We start from the raw sequence: 20241 nt of genomic DNA, 5'->3' as shown, positions 1-20241 counted from the left end.
CCTATTACTTTGTTTATATTTCTAGTTACATACATATCTTCATATATTGATTATATATTTCTATATTTCGATTTCTATTTCTATAATGCTTATATGATTTAAAATAAAACCTCTGCCTCTAACCAAATAAAAACAAAAAAATCCCTTTATTTTAAACCGTATTTAAAATTTTTAATTTATATTTTTCACATTTAAAATGTATATTGATGTATATTGTTATTTATATTCTATATTACATCTCTGCCTATTACTTCTATTTATTAATAGTTTATATTTATATATAATATTAAAAATATATAGATTTTATATTTCTATATTCGGAACTATATTAAAATAATACATGTATTTATATAATTTAAAATAAAACCCCTGCCTCTAACCAAATAAAAACAAAAAAAAGCCCTTTCTTTTAAAATATATTTAAATACTTTTTATATTTTTATTTTCATAATTATATTCACATTTGCATTTATAGTTTATATTGATGTATTATATTTATAAATATACATAATATATATCATAATGTAAGAATATAATTTTTATTTATATTATATATCATAATATTATTTATATTTAAATTTTTAATTTATATATAATCTTTAGGTATTTATATTGCTATACTTAGACTTCTACCTTTATTTTATTAATATTTATTATTTTTATAATAAGAACGCTGCTTATTATGAAATAAAAACAAAAACCCCTTTAAAGTACATTTAAATATTTTAATATTTATATTTTTATATTTAAATTCACATTTACATTTATTAGTGATTATATGTTACATTATAATATATTGATGTACTATATTTAGATATATAATGTATATGACATATGTTATAATACAATAAGATATATATAATATAATTTGTATTATGTATTGTATCTATTTCTATTATTTTGTATTTATTTAGAATTTATATTTATACATGTCTGCATTTATTTATGATACATTTCTATATTTATATTTTAAATGGCTTTTCTTTTATATTGGTCATCTATATTCAGATGTATTTATATAAACATATAAAATACTCAATATTAAACATTATAATATTATTTATGTTACATGTTTTATTTATATGTATACTATATTTAAAATTTAAAATTTATATTCCCCTTTCTATATTTATATATTTGTTTTGTTTAATTATAGTTATAATTTTGCATTTAAAATCCAATTCCTGAAAATAAAATGACAAAACAAACAGCATCAAATTCCCACTAATACTGTTCAAAAAAATAGCTCCACCAGCCAACAAACTGTGAGCAAAAAAAACCCACACTATGCTCTTTTCAATAACAATTCTTATCACATCACAAAAATGAAACAAAAATTTAAAAAAACTGTATAGAAACCCGTGCAGCAAATCATAAAATCTAGTAAATAAAAATAAATCAAACCAAGTTACTAAACTCAAAACCATACAACTGACCCTAAACTTTACTTAAAAAAATCCAAAACTCTACCTCCACACTAACACATAAAGAGTAACCAATACTCTATAAAATAACCAAAATAACCACAAAACTAATTAACGATTTAAAAATCCTAAACTACTAAAAAGCAAAAAAGTCAATACCCAAAAAAATTCATTAAAAAACCCATCACATTGATACTCATGTCCCCAAAAATAAAACTAATAAAAACCAACCACCATATAAATTAAACTAAAAAAAAAAAAAAAAAAAAAAACCCAAACTTAACAACAAAAAAGTTATTCCTAACTCAATAAACCTATAATGCCTTAACCATCAAAATAAAAATACCACCTAGAAATAAACACAAAACCAAAAGATAAATGTAACCATAAGCAATATCTCCCAAATTATCCGTAACCATAAAACATACACTACAATCAAACAAATCGAATAAACAAAGCCCCTATAATATAATAAACAAAAATGCAATTATAAATATTTTTAAAACCTCACCCATTAACTGCATGACACTACTTCAAACCCACCGAAACAAACCTCCAGCCCAGCCGCATCCTCCCGGTACGCCAGCACTGCCCCACCTGCCTGGCGCTGCTGCCCCTGGCCACGGGGCAGCTGCGGGTTTCGTTCCCAGGAACGGCTCTGCCGGGCGGCCGCGGCCCCGCAGCTCCCCCCGCCTCCGAGCCGGGACCCCCTTGGCCCCGCGCAGCCCCCGCCGCCCGCCCCCGCACGGGCTTTTCCCGGGACCCGCCCTTCTCCGCTCGTCTTCAGCCTCGCCTCTGCCACAGCAGCTCCCGCCCTCCTCCGCTGGCAGCGCGACTCCCGCCCGCCTCTGCCGCTGCCGAGCCGCTCCCGGGGGCAGCGTCCCTGCGGAGCCGAGCGCCGGGCCCCTCAACCCTCACACGGGCAGCGCGAAGGTTTAGGACATTGGGGGCGAAAACGCCAGACCAGAAAAATCATAAACAAGTTGCAAGACTTCTTCCAAGTTTCTCTCCAACCATTCTTACATGGAAGTCCATGATTTTCCCACTTCCTTCTGGAAAAATGAAATTATTCCTCAGCTGTGGAGTGGTCCCAGTCTGAGCACGTGAGGAAAAGAAATCTGCTCCCTGTGTGCCAGGAAGAGCCTTTCTAGGTCAAAGAATGGAAAAAGACTTGGCATAGTGCACTTTTTTTCCTGGAATAAGAGCACAGGCAGACACACCTTGTCAGGACACACTGCACTCTCTTCTCCAAACACAATCCTGGGCTCCTTTGCAAACTGCCTGTGCCATGTGGTTTTCTCCAGGAGAAATTAAGGAATTTCTCCTGGCAGTTTGAAGATCATGTTATCACAAATGAAAGAAAGTAAAGAAGAAATATTCCTAGTAAGATCCCTTGGGACCTTCTGGGCTGAATTTGGAAGGGCTACAATTCAACTTCCCTGTAGTGCAAATACACAACAATCTCCAACACAAAGCAAAGATGTCGAGTGAGTTCTGAAAGCACTAGTTTGACAAACCTCATTGTCATTCTTTTTTTCAGTGACTTTTGCAATCAAACTCTAAAGCTGACAGCCACAGCTGTTCCCTGTGCTCCATCCACCCACTCTGGAACAAAACAATATTCCCTGCCAAATCAACAATGGACAGGGGGCAGGGGTCTCCTCTTCAGAAGCTCCTGGCCCAATCTGGAACTACAATGACATACTACACATAGTAGAAGAAACTCCATTTGATTTTTTTATATAAGCAGAATCTAGGGAGAAGTGCTATAGAAGTGGTATCCACCTATTTGCTACCACAGTGGAGATGGTGACTCTGTAATTCCTACACCAGCACCTCTCAGCACCCAGTCTCCAGGCTGTCCAGGAGAAGGAGCCAGATCTTTCCAATGGAAAGGATTTCTCACTTATTGAGTATGGAAATGGCTGAAGGTAGAATCTAGTGAAAAAAAGGAACTCACAAGAAAGATCTAAGGCGGAACAGTTCTCACCTTTATCAAGTCTCATTAAAATCTGTAAATGTTTGCATGTCTTTGTGTGCATTCACAAGTGAAGAGAAATCCAAACACAAGAGATTATTAGCAGGAGCAGAAAGAAACCAAGGTACCGGTCTTCATTAGGACACATAAGGTTAGTGCACGAGATACAAAGAAACAAAGTATTTATTGTTAAAAGCTCTTCTACGAATCACTCGGCATCATACAATGGATATGGTCGTTACAGAGTAGAAGGAGTGTCTCCCTTCCGCCTATTCTTTATACACATATTTCTCACTCTCACAAACCCACTGTTGTATTTTTTAAACTGAGCTCCTCTCTTCAGTGAGTTTGGAAAAGATGTTTATAATACAGGATCTGGCAGAACAGATACATCCAATTAAACAACAGAGCAGTTACAGAAAGGAGACCGCTTTCTTTAGGAAAAAAGAGCTTTCTTTCCCCCCTTATCTCTCTGCATCGACTTAAAAGAGTTCTCCACACGAAACCAGATCAACAACCCCCACATATCTGATTAGCATTTTGGCAAAATTAGGAGCCCTAGGACATACACCAATATTGATTTACATACTAATATTTTCACCTGGCTTCCACAGGGTAACTTCTAAACAATGGGTAAACAATGTGCAGGTAAAAAACCTGCCAGCTGAGACGATGTCTGCACTACAGCTACCAACCCTGCTATGTCCAACAGCTGAATCCTTGCTGGTAACAGTGAAAGTGCTTTGACAGTGTGTCTCAAAGTTATTTGCAAAACTTTTGGTTCTGTCCTTGCCCCCCACTTCCCAGGCTACGCACTGACTGTCTCTGCCATGAGTTCTGTGTGTCTGCATACACACATGCACACAGAATGCACAGACTCAGGTGGGCTGTGCTACTTCCAAGAGTACTTTGCACATTATTTTGTGCTGTGTCTTTCTGGTGCTTCAGTGGTACTCTGCTCCATTTTTTAATTTCCTTTCCCACTGTTGTATTCTTCTCTTTATTCCACAATTGAACATTTGCTTCCCCTTCAGTCTCTAAGAAACATTTGATCTGATTCCTGCCTCATGGCCAACAACACAGACGACTAAAAAAACCTGTTTCTAACCTGCCACATCAACACTTCTGCTCCAACATACATTTCCCTCCTGCTGGTACTCCAGAATTCCACTGAACCTTTTTCTAGTTTGATGCTATATTTTCTAACAATCTATATTATCATCTATACATGAACTACTTCTATGCACAGAATGTTTTTTTGCAGTATGCATAGATTTGTACTGTACGGTGGCAAATGAAGACCCTGAAACATCTTCTTGTCTTTTATACACACAAAAAGACAACCATCCTGAACTTAAAAGAAATTCCTCATTCACAGTCTGCCATAATTACCTGCCTGTTCAGTTCCACTACCTTTCATTTTTAATGCTCAAGCAACACTTGGTCTAGTTGCTTCCAGTATTGCTCCATTATTTGTCTTCAAATAAAGTTTTTTGTTTTGCAAGCAAGCAAGCTCTTAGATGCACCTATGGAACAAAGAACAAAATTTTTCTCTCTCTGATTCAGTAAAAGACCCGAACAGCTCCTGAACATAGCATCAGACTCTCAAACCCCAGTTTAAGCAAAGGAAAGACACCTGACAGCTAGTCCTAAGACTCACTGGTAGTGACCAGTCTTTTTTTACAGACAGTGGAATATAAGAATTTAGATTCTGGACTGCGATCTCCAGAATCAGTGGCTGATTCAGGCACACACCCATTTCAGTATAACACTGCTGCTTGACAGAGGTTCAGCTTTCAGTGATGCACTTGTGAACACTGGCACCAGCACCACATTAGTTTTGTTCATTTGCTCTGAAAGACTTGGAACCAGAGCCATCCAATTAGTTCTACAGAGTCTCTAAAACCAGGCTGGACTCCAGTATGTTGTCAGCTGTGGCAAATGGCTGGCATTGCTCATAAATATCTTCCACTTCAGTGGGAAGGCTCTCAAACCCTAGAATTCCCTGGCAGACATTCTGCAGGCATCAGTCTCAGTCCCGTGCCCTTCTCATATCCTTGGATATTTTTCTCCGCATTTCTTATTCCTGCAGACTGAGCATACCCCTGAATGTAGCTGCTCTGTTTGCCACATACAGACAAGAGTTTTATACACTGAGCAGCATGCATACATCGGACACAGCAGCATAACAAATATGGAAGCACAGCAGCAGATGACCCCCTCTGTTTTTTACTCATAATGCTTGCTTTTAATCCAGTTAGTGAAGTCCTAAATTAAGTAACGTTTCAAGTCCATCACTGTGGCAGCCTCACAGTCCCTCAGTATAACCAGTTTAAGACTGCAGGATTTCACATTTTACTGTGAAAAGAGGCGTTAACACAAAAAAGAAAAATGCCAAATCAAGCCATTCCCAGTAAAAGGCCTCAGACAATGAGGTACCTTTTCTCACACCAACAGGTTTTGTGGGAGACTACTGCCATCACATAAATTCAGTCAAAAGTAAATTTTCCAAGACATCTCTGAACACCATGGATGGACTAAAAGCTATGGCACTATCAATGTGAAAACAAAAATTTTAAATAAAGGGGTAAAGAGAAGACTATCTCTTCTGTGACCGAAGAGAAGAAATGTTTAAGTTAAACTAAGAGAGAAATTGGCAAAGACAGCAGAAAACACAACACTAGAGAAAAAATGCATTTATTCAGAAGAGCTGCCTTCCTTCCATATCACATGTGAATTTGATTCTCTTCCCAAGGAGTGCAAGAATGGAGTAACCTAGAAGAGGATTTTGAATGCCACATCAAATGGACAGTTATACTTTGGCAGCTGCTTTTTGGACTAGAAATTATATTGGGCCTTTATTATGGCACATCTGTGCACTACAAAAAATTAGGAGGGGAAGGATTTAAGGAAGATGTCCCTGCTTCCAAGTAATCATTCTATAAATTCCCATTATCTGAATTTGTCATACATTTACAAAGAAGATGATTTCCACGGGATATGCTCTCTGTGCTATTTAAGGCTGATATGCTTTATAACTCAACAGCATCCAAAATAACCAGCATGTATCATGTATGGGAGAGCTAAATAATTCATAGTAAGAGGCAGTTCACCTATGATCAAAATGTGAGACCAATCCAGGGACTCTGTTAACATCTTGAGTAAAGAAAAAACTACCATGTGACATTAAATTAAGCTTCTTGGATTCTACTCCAAGAATTAGGAAGTTCTTTTCAGTGATGAACCCTACAGGCACACAGAGAAACATTTAAATAATCTGGTATTTTACATATATACTTATTGTTAATATCTGCTGTGTTAAAGGTAGGCATCAGCAAAGCACCATTACGTTATTTTAGTTTTCTCAGAATGCCTCATTTGTTGCTAATACCACTGATATTAAGGATGCATAAGAAGCTCTTATCCCAGGAATTATTCTCTTTCTCTCAGTACAGTGTACAGATCATACCCATCTAGTGATATGTGATTCAATCTACCTTTCACTGCCAGGACAAAGGGAAGAGGAATTATTTGCATCTGCAGAAGAGATGGCCTGACTATACGTCTTTCTTCCAGACGGGCTCTGCATTCCAGGATGCAAATGTTCTTAGTTTGTTCTTTCAGATGGTGAGATAGCTTCTTACATTGGTTTGGCTGAAATAAAAACTCTATTCAGGAATATAAAGCATTCCACAGCTATAAGAAAGACTATCTTGTCTAATTCCAGATAAGTTACTGTTTGAGACTCTTGGGTACCATAGGGTAAGAACTGCATTTATTTCTCTAAATCTGTAGTCTCCTAGAACACCTATCTCAACCTCCACCATTGGTGCCATCCATGATTCTAAGCATAGCCCATTAGGATTTGCTGTGTAGTGTCTAACTTTCCACTAAAACTTAACAATGTGCGTTGATGAGTGAACCTTTTGTCTTCTTTCACACTGACACTTGTATGGTGCTGTCTCTGGCTTGGAATGGTTTGAGACACCCATCCTGGACAAGATTTCAAGGGTCACTCTAAAGCTGGTGTTCTGACTGGTGTGTTGACGGCACGTTCTCATCCAGTCAGGAAGCAGGTCCATGTGTAACAGTGAGCTAAGTAACACTGAGAAGTCCACTGGTTCGGTGGTCCTGATGCCAATGGAATCTTGCGAGCAGTACTTATGTGTTACGCACTCCCAAAGATTGTTCCAATTCCTGTCGGCGCTGCTGGATCTGAAAGAGAAAGACACACTGTACAGTTTAGCAGATTAAATTACTCAGTGGCAAGAGATGCATTTATAAGCCAGTAGTGTGGATATTTCTTTCATACCTTGCAGTAGAAGTATCTGCTCACAGCTTCTTGAGACCATGGCTCATGATAAAATTCAGCTCTCCGTTCTTCCTCCGGGTTTCCAACCACATCAGTCATCACCTGTGACAAAAATAAAACAATTTTTCACCATAGCTCTTCTACCACACAGAGAAACTTTCAGATTTACCCAAGTGAAAATTTATCTACATTACACATAAAAATGGTCAGAACTGTTCTCAAAGCCCAAAGAAAATGGACAGTGTGTGCTTACTGCCAAAATAGGATCATAGAACGATCTAATGGTTTGTGTTGGAAGGGACCTTTCAGCTCATCTCATTCCACACCCCTGCTATGGGCAGGGACACCTTCCACTAGATCAGGTGCTCTAGTCCTGTCCAATCTGCCTCCAGGGATAGGGCAGCAGAGCGTTGGAACCATTCCACAAAAAACAGAATCCTGATGACTATGTCTCCTGCATCACAGAGTCACAGGTAAATATAGTTATTGGTATATTTTGCAAAGCAGTGTTATGGAATCACAGCTCTGATGCCAGCAGGGCAGAACCTTAATAGAAAAGGCTCTTATGGGACTAATTCTCAGTCAGGGAAAACTGAACAACTATTCCATGTATGTAGCTAGAGAAGCTCCACAACACCTTTGTTTGTAAGTTCCTCAAGTAGAGGTCTGCTTTATTTATTTAAACATGCTTTCAGATGCCTGTCCCCTTTGAATACAATATAAATAGTAACAACCATAATCTTAAGAGTAGACTTTGGGAAGACTATTCAGTTAACAATAGGCAATTATGTAAGAAAGACACAATGATTTTATTCAAATAATTTCATGGATTCAACAATACAACTGATTTGAAGGCATGTCAGTTAAAGGCAGAAAATGTGAAACTATGAGGAACAAATTATTAATTTTTGCTGGCAAACAACTGACGTTCTTTACATTTAATTTCTTGCATATCTCAAAGATAAGCTCAAGGACACCCGATAAGATTAAATTAAGAACAAACACCCAAATTGTGTTCTCGTACTGTATGATGCTCCTGCGGAGTTTTACGCAGCTTTGAATTTACAGAATACATCAACAAAGCCCTGCATTTCAAACTTATTGTCTTGCCACAAATTGACCTACCATTCCCATGAAACATCACTGTTCCACTGGAACTGGAATACAACCTAAACTATCTTTCCTCCAACCTAAACTACCTTTCCTTTCCTAAACTATCTTTCCTATCTTCTCTGGGATTGCAGTACTCCACTCATTGTCTGTCTTCTACCAATCACCCATCCTAGATGATTGGCTATACACTCTTGTACATTTAGATAAAATTCTTCCATTCTGGTTCCACTATTCATTCTTTTTCAAACCTTAGCTCACCTTAAGATCCCTGCTTTGGGACCGGAGAAGGTCTTGGATGTATCCTTTGGGATCCTTGGAGAAACTCAGCATAAAATCACGTTGTATTTTTAGCTGATTTATGGATTCAATTGTCTCATGTATCTGACAGAAAAAAAAAAGCAGATATTCTTTAATTTCTCCCATGCTCCAGTGACCATCAGGTCAGCTCCATTACTGTCTTTCTACTCCTGGTAATGTACAAAGGTGACAATTCTACACCACAGACTTGTGCAGCCCTTCCTAGGGCTTTTTCAATTCAAAAAGCAGCAACTTAACTGCAATCCTGCCACTACATTTTGGTTTCACTTGTACTTCTGCAATACAAGTATGAACTCCTACATGGCATGCAGAACTAAGCCATGTCACTGCACAATGTAATAATTTCCTGTGTAGAATCATTCTGCCTGCCAAGACTGGGATCTTTGAGGAAAGGTGCTATACAAATATGCAGATAGGCAGTGCCCAGTGCAAGAAAGCAGTTATTCCCCTGGTTACCATCATGATCATATATTCAATATTTTACTGTAATCCTTAAAAACTCTAGCAGTTTCCTGATCAAGTTCATGTCAAATGAATAGCCATGACTTCTAGATTTTTCTTAAGAGAAAGCCTGTAAAAGTCATGATGGCTGCAAAAAGAAGAGTGTGAACAATGAGAAATCACGAGTATGGAAGGTTTATAGAAAATGAATCATATCTTTAGAAATACTATGGCAGAAACATTAGCTAGTGGGAAAGAATGAAGATTGAAGAGGAGTCAAGGTCCTATAATGGATAATCACCAAGTATGAATGGGAGGACATCTCATGAACTATTTGCACATAGATACACACAAAAGCAAACTTTTGCTGCCCTGTTCCTCCAACATTATAGCTTGAAATAGTAAACCTATCTTGTTTAGTTTCGCGTATTCACCTCTTTTGCCAAAACAGCGAAGGTGACCAAGCACGTCGGAGAAAATAATTATCCCCGATCTGGTTATGCCGTCAAGGCCACTAGTGTAACTACTACATGGTATGTTAAGAGAAGACAGCTGCTGTCAACTTAAAAATCATTCCTTCTTTGGTAAAATGCTGTAGTTGTGTGGAGTGAACTCCATTGGCGTGTGCCGAATTCCCAGGAGGGGACTCCACGGCAGGGTAACAGGAGCAGCCCATGCCCATTCACCCAGCAGTGACTTCAATAACTTCACTGATCACAACTTGCCCTATGCTGTAGCAAATATTCAAGAAAGAGGTGCCATAGACAGAGGAAAAGCTGAGTGGGACTGGAAACAGAATAACCCTATGCATGTTGCTTGCAAGCTTATATAGGCTGGGAACAAACTGACTGAGCAGCTGAAAAGGACCATCCTCAAGAGCCATGACATCAAAGACACTGCAACAGTTACCAGAATCCATTGTATTGCTGGTGTCCAGAACCCCTTTAAAACTGCATGAAGACCAGAGCTTAACACATTTGTTTGCATTAGCAAATTGTATTAGCAAAAGAGAACCTGGGCCTTGCTCTGAGAAGGCATTTTTGTTTATCCCTTACCAATCCGAATCAGCCATTGACACATGCCAGAACTGGCTAACAGCCCCTAGGACAGGAATCCCTAAAGCAGCCTGCAAAACCCACCATTGCCTTAAGAGAGATATTATTATTTGAAGTGCACATGATCCTCTTCCACTAAGACTTAGAACTGCCAAAGTGGTCCAAGTGATTTTCCTTCCATGCACATTCTGCATTACCACCTAACACAGCGAGCCATTCTGCAGTTATGAATATAAACCCCACACTTGAGTATGAGATTCTCCTAGCTCTGGCTTAGCAATTTAACAAGACACCATGACCTCTCAATAAAAAGTTAATCATACAGTTCAGGTGGTTCTCAAGCATCAGGGGACTTAGTACACTACCAGTGAAACTCTATCATCTCCACAACCATGTCAGGCCTTGGATCAAATCCTAAGTGGGAATGCCATTCACCCTGATGTATTCCCACTGCATTTTGGCTTATTCACCCCTTGAAAGCACGTGCTCTTCACAAATCCCCATCTCACAACATTACTGTTTGACACGACACCAAACACATGAAGCTACACAATGAGTACATGGACCATGGGATACTTTACTCTTGAGCTAATACCTTGTTATCCAATGCTGTTATCTCCTGTTGGTTAGCTGTTGAGAGAAGAAAACTACTCATCTGCCCCTTTAATGGGTCTTCAACTTCTACATCTATGTCATAACAAGCCGTCTTCTTCTGATCGTTGGGGTCAACACTATGGAGAGTATAACACAAGATCATGAGAACTGCCATAATGAATAAGAATTAATTTCCAACCAGCCCAGAATTCACTCTTCAATAAAGCCTGATGCAGATGCTGTGAAAAAAGTGTAAGAATAGGGTATTTTTATATATTTTCCTATTCTAGTATATTCTCTCATCTTTTGTCAGTCAGATTTCAAAGGCTTTTGAGCTGGACCTTTTGCCCAGACCATCAAATTTAATTTCTAACATCCTCCTGAGACATGTTACACTAAATACCAGTATGATTCTTTGGTTTGTCCTGTCCTAAATTCATCTTTAGTTTGCCAACTTTTAGACTTAACATTTACTTTATTGTTAAAGTTTCTTAACAAGAAAACAGTCTTCAGCGCAGTAGTTGGCAAACCAGACTTCAGTCACTGTCACTTGCAATATAAAAATGCTGGCTTCTCAACCCTACCTGTCAAATGTGTGGGTTGTGTGCAATTCAGTAGGTAGCAAAAAAAAATTTCACTAAAAAAAAAAGAATCTAATTGAGCTTGACTGACTTGGGGGAGCAGAAGAATTTCCAGGAATGGAATTGCATTAGGAGTGTTGTAAGCAGGCGGAAGAAGGTGATCCTTCTCTATTCTCAAGACCGATGAGGACACACATCTAGTACTGTGCTCAGTGCTGGGCTCCCAAGGCAAGAGATATATGGAGCTACTGGAGAGAATTTTGCAAGGTCCATGAAGATGATTAAGGCATTAAAGCACCTCACAGCTGAGGAAAGGCTGAGAGGTCTGGGACTAATTAGCCTAGAAAACGGACGGCTGATGGGGAGGGAACATACCAAAACTTGAAGGGAGGGTTTAAAGAAGATAGAGCCAGGATCTTTTCAGTGGTCCTCAGTGACAGGACAAGAGGCAGTTGGTGCAAACTGAAACACAGGAGGCTCCTTCTGAACACGTTTTTACTGTAAAGGTGACTAAGCAACAGCACAAGTTGCAGTAAGACCCTCAAAGCCCATCTACCTTTCCCCCAGCCCAGAGTCTCCCATGTTGGAGACACTCCAAAGCCATCTGGACACAGCTGCAGCTAACCTGCTACAGGAGGCTCTGCTTGAGCAGGGGAGGGCATTTAAACCAGATGATTTCCAGAAGTCCCTTCCAACCTCAAACATTCTGAGAATCTGTGATGCTGTGGCCACCAGCAAGAAGATGAGCAGCAGAAGGAAAGCTAAAGAAAAACCCAGGTCCAGGTCTGGTTCTGCTGCACGTGTCGAAAGGCACAGAGAAGGCTCCACGTTTTCTCTGGCTCCATTGCTGCTGGCTGAGTCCTGTCCTCAGGCCTCCCAGAGTCCCGAGCCCAAGTCAGTCAGGGCAGCAGGGCTGTGCACAGGGACCCTGGCAGGCTGCACAAACAGCACGGCACTTCAGCACGGTAAAGGTCAGCACAGGAAAAGCTCTGCTCCTGGGATGGACTCACACTGGGCAGGGGGACAGGTGGGCATCGGTGGGGTAGAAAACAGGTTGGCAGGAGAGGACTTGGGGGCCCTAAGGGACAGACAACAAGTGCAGAAGGAGTCTGAGGGGTAAGGCAGCCACAGCAAAGGTCAGCTGCAAAAGGGGTTGCATTAGCACAGGTTTTGCCATCAAGCCCAGGAAAGAGGCTCTTCCTTGCTACTCCATGCTGGTGAAACGGGATCTGGATCGGCGGGCACAAGACCACAAAGATGTGACACCCTGGAGCAAGGCCCGCAGAGGCTCAGAAGAGTAGGACACTGGGGGCTGGAGCACAGACCTGCCAGGAGAAGCTGCAAGAGCTTCTCCAGCCTGGAGAAGAAAAGGCAAAAGGAGATCACCTGGGAGAGTGCGACAGCCATGTGGACTGCTGAAGCACAGACAGGGCCAGCCTCCCCCTGGAGGTGCATGAGATTAGGGTGAGAGGCAACAGAAACTCACTGCAGCACGGGCAATTCACTCCCTATACGGAACTGGTTTCTAGAAAATCATGATGGCAGTCAAAAAGGGGGATGCCAGAGATAACCTGTTTGTACTAGAAGAATATTGGAGAGCTATGCTTTGCAGTCTGCTTGTGTTCTTCAATAGTGTGGAAGATGTCTCGCTTCATTGCAGAAATGGAAATCCCAGAGAGGTCATTATTTTTACCTCTGATCCCATGTATGTCAGCTGCAAGCAGGAGTGCAACTGAAGAAAATCTCCACTTCTAGCTTGAGCTCAGGTAAGATTTGACTTCTACCAGCATCTCTACTTTATGCCCACTTGAACTCCATTGCATTGTTTCTTCTTTTTCTTCAAAAATGGAGGCTGTTGGTGCCCAGAGAGTGATTCTACAATACTATTATAATTTCTAGAATGAGTTTATATATTACTTCACATTTATGTCCCTGTGCATATCCTCTAAAACTAGAATTAATAATTTTGATCTTCCTGTAAAAGGCAGGCCTGAGGATTTATCTGAATTACAAACACATACATTTACGATCACTAGTGATGAAAATTCCCTGTAGTAGTGTGCTGGTTTTGTCTGGGATAGAGTTAATTTTCTCCATAGTAGCTGGTATGGGGCTGTTTTGTGAATTTGTGCTGGAAATGGTTGGTCACACAGAGATATTTTTGTTATTGCTGATCATTGCTTGCAGCCTGTCAAGACCTTTTCAGCTCCTCACACTTCCCACCAGTGAGGAGGCTGGGGTGCACAAGGAGCTGGAAGGAACACAGCTGGGACAGCTCACCCCAACTGACCAAAGGGATATTCCAAACCATGTGGTGCCACACTGAGCAGTAAACTGGGGCAGGTGTTCACTGCTCAGGCTCTTGCTGGGCATCAGTCAGTTGGTGGTGAGCAATAGTTTTCATCTGTATCACTTGTAGTGTTGGATTTTGTTCATCACCATCATCATCAGCGTTATACTGTCTTTCTCTCCCTTTTACCTTTTCAACACTTCCCCCTGCCCTGCTGGAGAGAGAACAAGCGGATGGATTAAGAATGGATTAAACCAGGACATGCTGAAAATTGGATTAAACCAGGACAGGCAGTAGGCATACTGTTTGAGTGGCTCATTACATTCACTCTAAAAAACTGAATGCAGAGCAACAGGGCAGAGCATTTGTGAGACCCTGTTTTAAGCTTGGTTGGAGCAGGCCCTTAAGTATCCTCAAGTTCTGGATAGACTTTGAGCCTGATTAGAGTTTGCACGGAAGAGCTCTCAACGACCACCAGTAATCCCTTCTACTGTAAATTATTCTGTGACTTTATGAATCTAAAAATTACTTACTTTCTTTAAATTCAGTGACAGACTTCCAGATTTACTTTAGTTTAGCCCAAGACTGTAAAGACTTCACTGCAAAAGTACTACCTCTTCCCAGGAAATCAGTTCTTCCTTTGTACACACTGTTATGTCAGTACCATTTAAGGTTGTCAGGTGCCGTGTGGTGCACACAGCCTATCAGAGAATGCTGCTAGACACAAAGCTGTAGCTTTGTGACACACACCTGTTCTTTAGCTGGTACCTGGCAAAAAACACTCCCTCCAGCACCTTTTTGTCACCTCTCTGCCCCGGAAACACAATCATCAGCACCTTGTCATTTTTCTCTAAGCAATGACTGTCTATCTCTGAGGACCTCAGCTTTTTTTGTGGAATATCAGACAGGTTACTGAGTTGTGTCCAATGACAGTAGGTACACAGCCCTCAATCTGCAAGGCCACCAAGCTGCTTTTTCATTACTCTGTTTGATACATTCAAATGAGTCAAAAAGTAAACTTTATTTTCACAGCCTATGTAATATTTAAACTTCTTATCATGTATGTTACAAATTTAAAATAAACAGCCCAATTTTAAGCAAATTCAGAAACATTTGCTTAAAAATATATTGCATATATTCTGTAGGAAATCAAATCAGTAACCTAAGTAATAATAATTTTTAAACACCCAGAATCAGAGTTTTGACCTTGACCACAAAGAAACTTGGAAAGGATTGAAATATCTGAACAGTAAAGTTGCAATCCCCAGAAGTCTCTTTATCCCCCTCCTCCATGTACACAGCTGTCACTTAAATAAGGCACATGCTGGAGGAGCCCGAGAAAGCTGAAAGTTGTGTTTCACCTGCTGTGCCAGGATTGACAAGGATACAAGAGCTCAGTATCTTGGTCACAATGACCTCCTCTGAATCCAGACATTCTTTGTTGTTAATCTCTGGATATCTCTCGACTCCTTGGCATTCTCAGGATAAGACTAACAGTCAAGGAGCTGACCCAATCCCAACAAAGCATGCGTGGACTGGCCCTGCATTTGAAATTGTAACGCTCTTGTATATTTTACATAATATATCAGTGATTAGAATGATTGCCCATGATGGCCAGTAACCCATTTCAATTTCTTTTTTATCTATTTTTGTGGGTTCAAACTTTCATTCCTCTCTCCTTAGGAAAAAGCCCAACCAAAGTACTCTAGTAAATATAAAAGCTGTTTGTCATACTCCTAGAAAATTGGTGCCGTGCTAGTGAAAATAATTCAGAACTACACAAACTAGAATGACACACAGAACAAACACACACCAAAGTCCAAGGTATTCATCTGGAAGTTATAAAAACTGAATTTTGGTCCCTACACCAACTGCAGCTCTTTCTGTTCTTTATCTAGTGAGTGTTTTGCACAGGACAGCGCTGAGCTGACCAACCAGCTTACCTGATGATGTGGTTTATCACTATCGGGTCTGGCGGCAGCAGTAGGTTAGTGAGCCTCTGAGGAATTTCAGAAAACTTTAGCCGTGGACAGTCAAAGATCTGGAACACAATAAACAACAAATTTTGTTTGTCCAAAGCCTATCTTGCAGTTAAATGAGAAAGTAAGGGATCTGTAGCTCACAAGGAACTGAGGCAAATACAGAAGGTAGTTTTGATAGCTGCAATTCAGGTTCCTTGCACAGATTGAATTTTTGGTCACTTCTATCCCTGCATTTTCATCTGGGCTTCCAGACATACCCATCAGGCCATGACAATTTCAGGTGTCTCACTTTTGGTGTCGCTGCTGGAGGGAACGGGACCCTTCACTGGGACATGAGGATCAACTGTATCAATGATGGGAGAGAAGCAAATACTCCCTCTCTTACTGACAGTTTACAGCAGCACATTGTAAAGAAAATGACTGAATTTTTTTCAGAGAGAAAAACAGAAAAACCAAAAAAACCCAGAGAAAACACAAAACCCCCCCAAGGAATGTTTCCTGCAATATTTTGTGCTAAAGGAAAATACAAGAAAACATTTCTGGATTTCAAAGCCATTTGCAATGTGTGGGTTTTTCAGGATTACAGAAAAATAAAGTCATTGTGATATTATTTACTTTTAACCAAAGCCTGAACAGCCTCTTGGGAGGGATCCACCCCTTTCCAAGCAATGGTTTTTGGTTACTTTCTCTTTACTCTGATCCTAAAGCTAAATAGAATCATAGACTCATAGAATATCCTGGGTGAGAAGGGACTGACAAGGGTCATTGAGTTCAGCTCCTGGCTCTGCACAGGACAACCCCGGAAATCACACAATGAATTTCTGCTGAATTCAGGAAAAAAAAATCTGGAAAGGGTTAAAAGCTGTAAAGTTTGGAAATTTTCTATGAGCAATGGCAGTGCATTGACATGAATATAGAAACAACACTTTTTCAGCAGGAGTTTTCAGAAATATAATTATTACAGCCTTTGTTTCCTGCCATGATTTTTAATGCTCTGAACAAACAGACTTTTCTCTAAAGATACTCCATTTAAACTGACCTTAAAAAACCACATATATAAAAACCTATATATTACCATTTGCCTTAAAATGTGCCCTTATGTGGAGGCAATTTGTAAAAATGTTCAGGCCTATGCAAATGCCTCTTAGGGAAACTATTTTCACCTGACAGAGATACACTACCCATAGTACTGTATCTATAAACAGAAATAACCTTTGCAGCTCCAGAGACAAAGGATGCAGGCAGGGTTGAAAATAAAGGACCCTCAGGTTGTAGAACAGACATACAAAGTCAGATGGTCTGGCTCCTCAGACAGGGTATCTTTTGAAATTCACAGTTTTCTCACATGAGTGAATTTGGCAGCAGAAATACCTAGAAGCCAGCTCAAGGAACCATTTGCAAGGTTCTGTTGCTTTTGAAATACCTTTGAACCTTTTTTCTTGCTTTTGCTTGTAACACAGTGGATTTCAAATGTCCCTGCTAATGTAAACATTGTTTTTAACCAGAAAAGGATCAGTCTTCATCAACTCTAAAAGCTCTGCTGGACTTGCCTGTATGCAGGAATTCAGCCAGCTAGTTTCTGAAGAACAAGGAAGTAACAAAACTTACTGAGTCTGCAGCTCACTCCTTATTTGAGTTCTGAATTCTGACACTTGATAGAGATGACTGTGGAATTCCCACCCAAAATCTCTCCACACCAAGCTCCACGCCATCTGCTCTCATCACTGGCTCAACACTCATGTCACACTCCTAACACGGATGCGTGCGCGAGCGACAAGAGCTCTAAGAAGGGAAAAGGGATCAAGGACACGCATTTGTGAGAGGATGATGGAAACTAAGGGTGGGTAGAATTTTCATAAAGCTTCTCACATTGCTGCCTAACTGGAGTTAGTGCTCTAAACTAAGGTAGGCTCTGAAAGCCTCTCTGGCTACAGTGATCCTGGTGGGTCAGGTAACTCATTCAGTGATAATTTTTTGTCTGTACTGTCTCGTGCCCTTAGACACAAGGACAACACAGCAACATGGGATTCAGAAAAAAAAATGGCACCAAATGAGAAGACCAGTATTGCAAGGGGAATGCCAGAGATACTGCTGCATATTGTGTGCTGTTCCCCTGAATGATATACACAGCCAGGACAATGCTTTTCTTTCCAGGACTTATGTGGCTAAAACTACAGAATCTACAGAAATATTATCAGACTGGAAGGCATTACTAACCCAATTTCTTTGCCCTCCATCTCTCAACCTGAGATTATTAGAGAGGGAATTAAGTATTTTGTTTATTGTAAGGGGATTCGGATTCCTAAGTAGTAGCGTCAGCTTTGAAAGCAAGATCACCTAATTAGGACAATTTTTCCAGAGACCAAAGGAAAACAGAAACACTCAAAACAATCCCATTTATCTTTTAAATCAGTGCAAGCACTGAGTTCTTATGAAACTATTCCAGATTAGCCACCTCTTGCAGGGTGTGAGAGTCAGTCTTCTAGAAAAGCAATCAGCTACTTCCCAACTCTCTCATTTAACTCATTTTCTGAGGATGAGAAGACAATTGTCAGGTATCATAGCATTCCTGCAGAGTTCTATGACGAAGGAGACCTAAGAGCCAGTAAGTGTCTAATGATGAGGAGATGAATGAGAAGAAGATAGCTTCAACAACTTCTTATTCTAACAAAGTTCTTAAACTGAAAGTTAAAATAAATAAAATTGATAAGGCTCTTCTGCTTACTAAAAATAAGATAGGTACATCCATACAGGGTCACACAAAGGATCTGCTGCAAATCTACCGTACTATCCTGCCCTTGGTAGTGGCCAAAAGTGGATACTAAAGGAAAAATGTAAGAACAGGAGAAACATATACTGGTTCTTCCTTCAAAAAAACTCGCCCTACTTCCACAGCTTTGCATTTAAAACAGCCCAAGATTTTTCATCCATTGGTTTGTCACTTTTGGAACCTATATACACTTTTAGCATTTGCAACGTTCTATTGCAAGAAGTTTTGAAGTTTAAATATGCTTGAGTCCTTTTGTTTGTTTTCAATTTGCTACCTGCCAGTTTTAGTTGATGGACTGTAATTACTGACCAAAATATAAAAAATTACTCCTTTTTCACCTTTTTCTTTCTGCTCATGATTTTTCAAATGTTTTTCACCTCCCCTTTCCCATTTCCTCTTTGGGCTGGCAGAAACAAAACTTAGTCAAAATTGGCTATAGATAAATAAAAATCAAATAATCTAATCAAGGGAACAAACAGAATTGTCATTTTGCCAAAAAATTCTTACATGGTTTTAATATGGAGTTGTCACTATTTTTGAAAAAGACTGCATGCTGTAATCCTCAAAAAACCAAAACCCAAACAAACAAGAGAGTGACTAGATAATCATGATCACTTTGAGTTTATATTCCTAAAATTATCCATGAATCTTACAATTATTTTGTTGCATTTTGTAGTTTCAAATGTGCAGAGGTGTCTTTAAATTTACTTCAAGCATTGGCTACTTTGAACTGTTATAGGGCAAATTAATAACAGAAAATAAAAAATTAAAAAGAGAACCAGGACACAAGTTTCATCACAACATTTACTTTCATTGGTTGCTAAAACATTAATTCGTTGTAATTGCCAGTATTTTCCTTACACAGAAGTATGTCACAAACCCTACTTTCAATTACTTTCAAAGTGAGTCATGTGAGCCTGAAAAACAAAGCCAGGTAAGACAGTGATAGCTCAGTTAACATTACCTTTCAAAAAAACCCCATAATCATATTTACAGAAAGGGTGGAGATGCTTTCATGTGGCCTTGGTTTTGACAACGCTGGCACATGGAGAGGGTGTTAATGATATTAGTTGTAGTGGCTGCTGAAAGCCATTCAGTACTGAGGATAACACAAATCATCAAGGGAAAATAAAAACCAGTCATTTTCATTCATCCCCAATTTGTGGCTGGATGTTAGAGTCTGCTTCTAAACAGTGACTGCGTCCAAAAAAGAGTTACCTGCTGGAAGTACTTGTCGCAGTTAATGTATTCCTTATCATGGGAGTCCTGCAGCTTGTTTGTTTTGATGTACTGCCAGAGAGCCTGGATGATGGCCGAGCGCGTCTGCGTGTGGATCCCCAGCAGCCGGGCCAGCCGTGGGTCCAACTTGAACTGGGGAGGCTG

The 20241-nt window shown here is 39.8% G+C and overlaps 1 protein-coding gene across 4 annotated transcripts in view; it reads right to left on the bottom strand.

Moving 5' to 3' along the window:
• Nucleotides 1-3567: 3567 nt before the first annotated feature.
• SMARCD3 (SWI/SNF related, matrix associated, actin dependent regulator of chromatin, subfamily d, member 3) overlaps nucleotides 3568-20241 on the bottom strand; it is a 54262-nt gene continuing 37588 nt past the window's right edge. For all 4 annotated transcript variants that reach the window (XM_041402378.1, XM_041402377.1, XM_041402379.1 and 1 more), the window contains exons 8-13: nucleotides 20077-20238; nucleotides 16050-16147; nucleotides 11237-11372; nucleotides 9086-9208; nucleotides 7715-7816; nucleotides 3568-7617 (exon numbers count right to left, since the gene is read on the bottom strand). In XM_041402378.1, coding sequence (XP_041258312.1) covers nucleotides 7564-7617; nucleotides 7715-7816; nucleotides 9086-9208; nucleotides 11237-11372; nucleotides 16050-16147; nucleotides 20077-20238 — 675 coding nt within the window. In that variant the 3' untranslated portion in view covers nucleotides 3568-7563. The remainder of the gene's footprint in view (nucleotides 7618-7714; nucleotides 7817-9085; nucleotides 9209-11236; nucleotides 11373-16049; nucleotides 16148-20076; nucleotides 20239-20241) is intronic.

Source organism: Onychostruthus taczanowskii, unplaced genomic scaffold (genome assembly GCF_017590055.1).
Source record: "Onychostruthus taczanowskii isolate IOZ18803 unplaced genomic scaffold, ASM1759005v1 scaffold198, whole genome shotgun sequence".
NCBI lineage: Eukaryota > Metazoa > Chordata > Aves > Passeriformes > Passeridae > Onychostruthus > Onychostruthus taczanowskii.
Note: the sequence above shows the minus strand (reverse complement) of the source record. Positions and strands in the feature narration are given on the sequence as shown.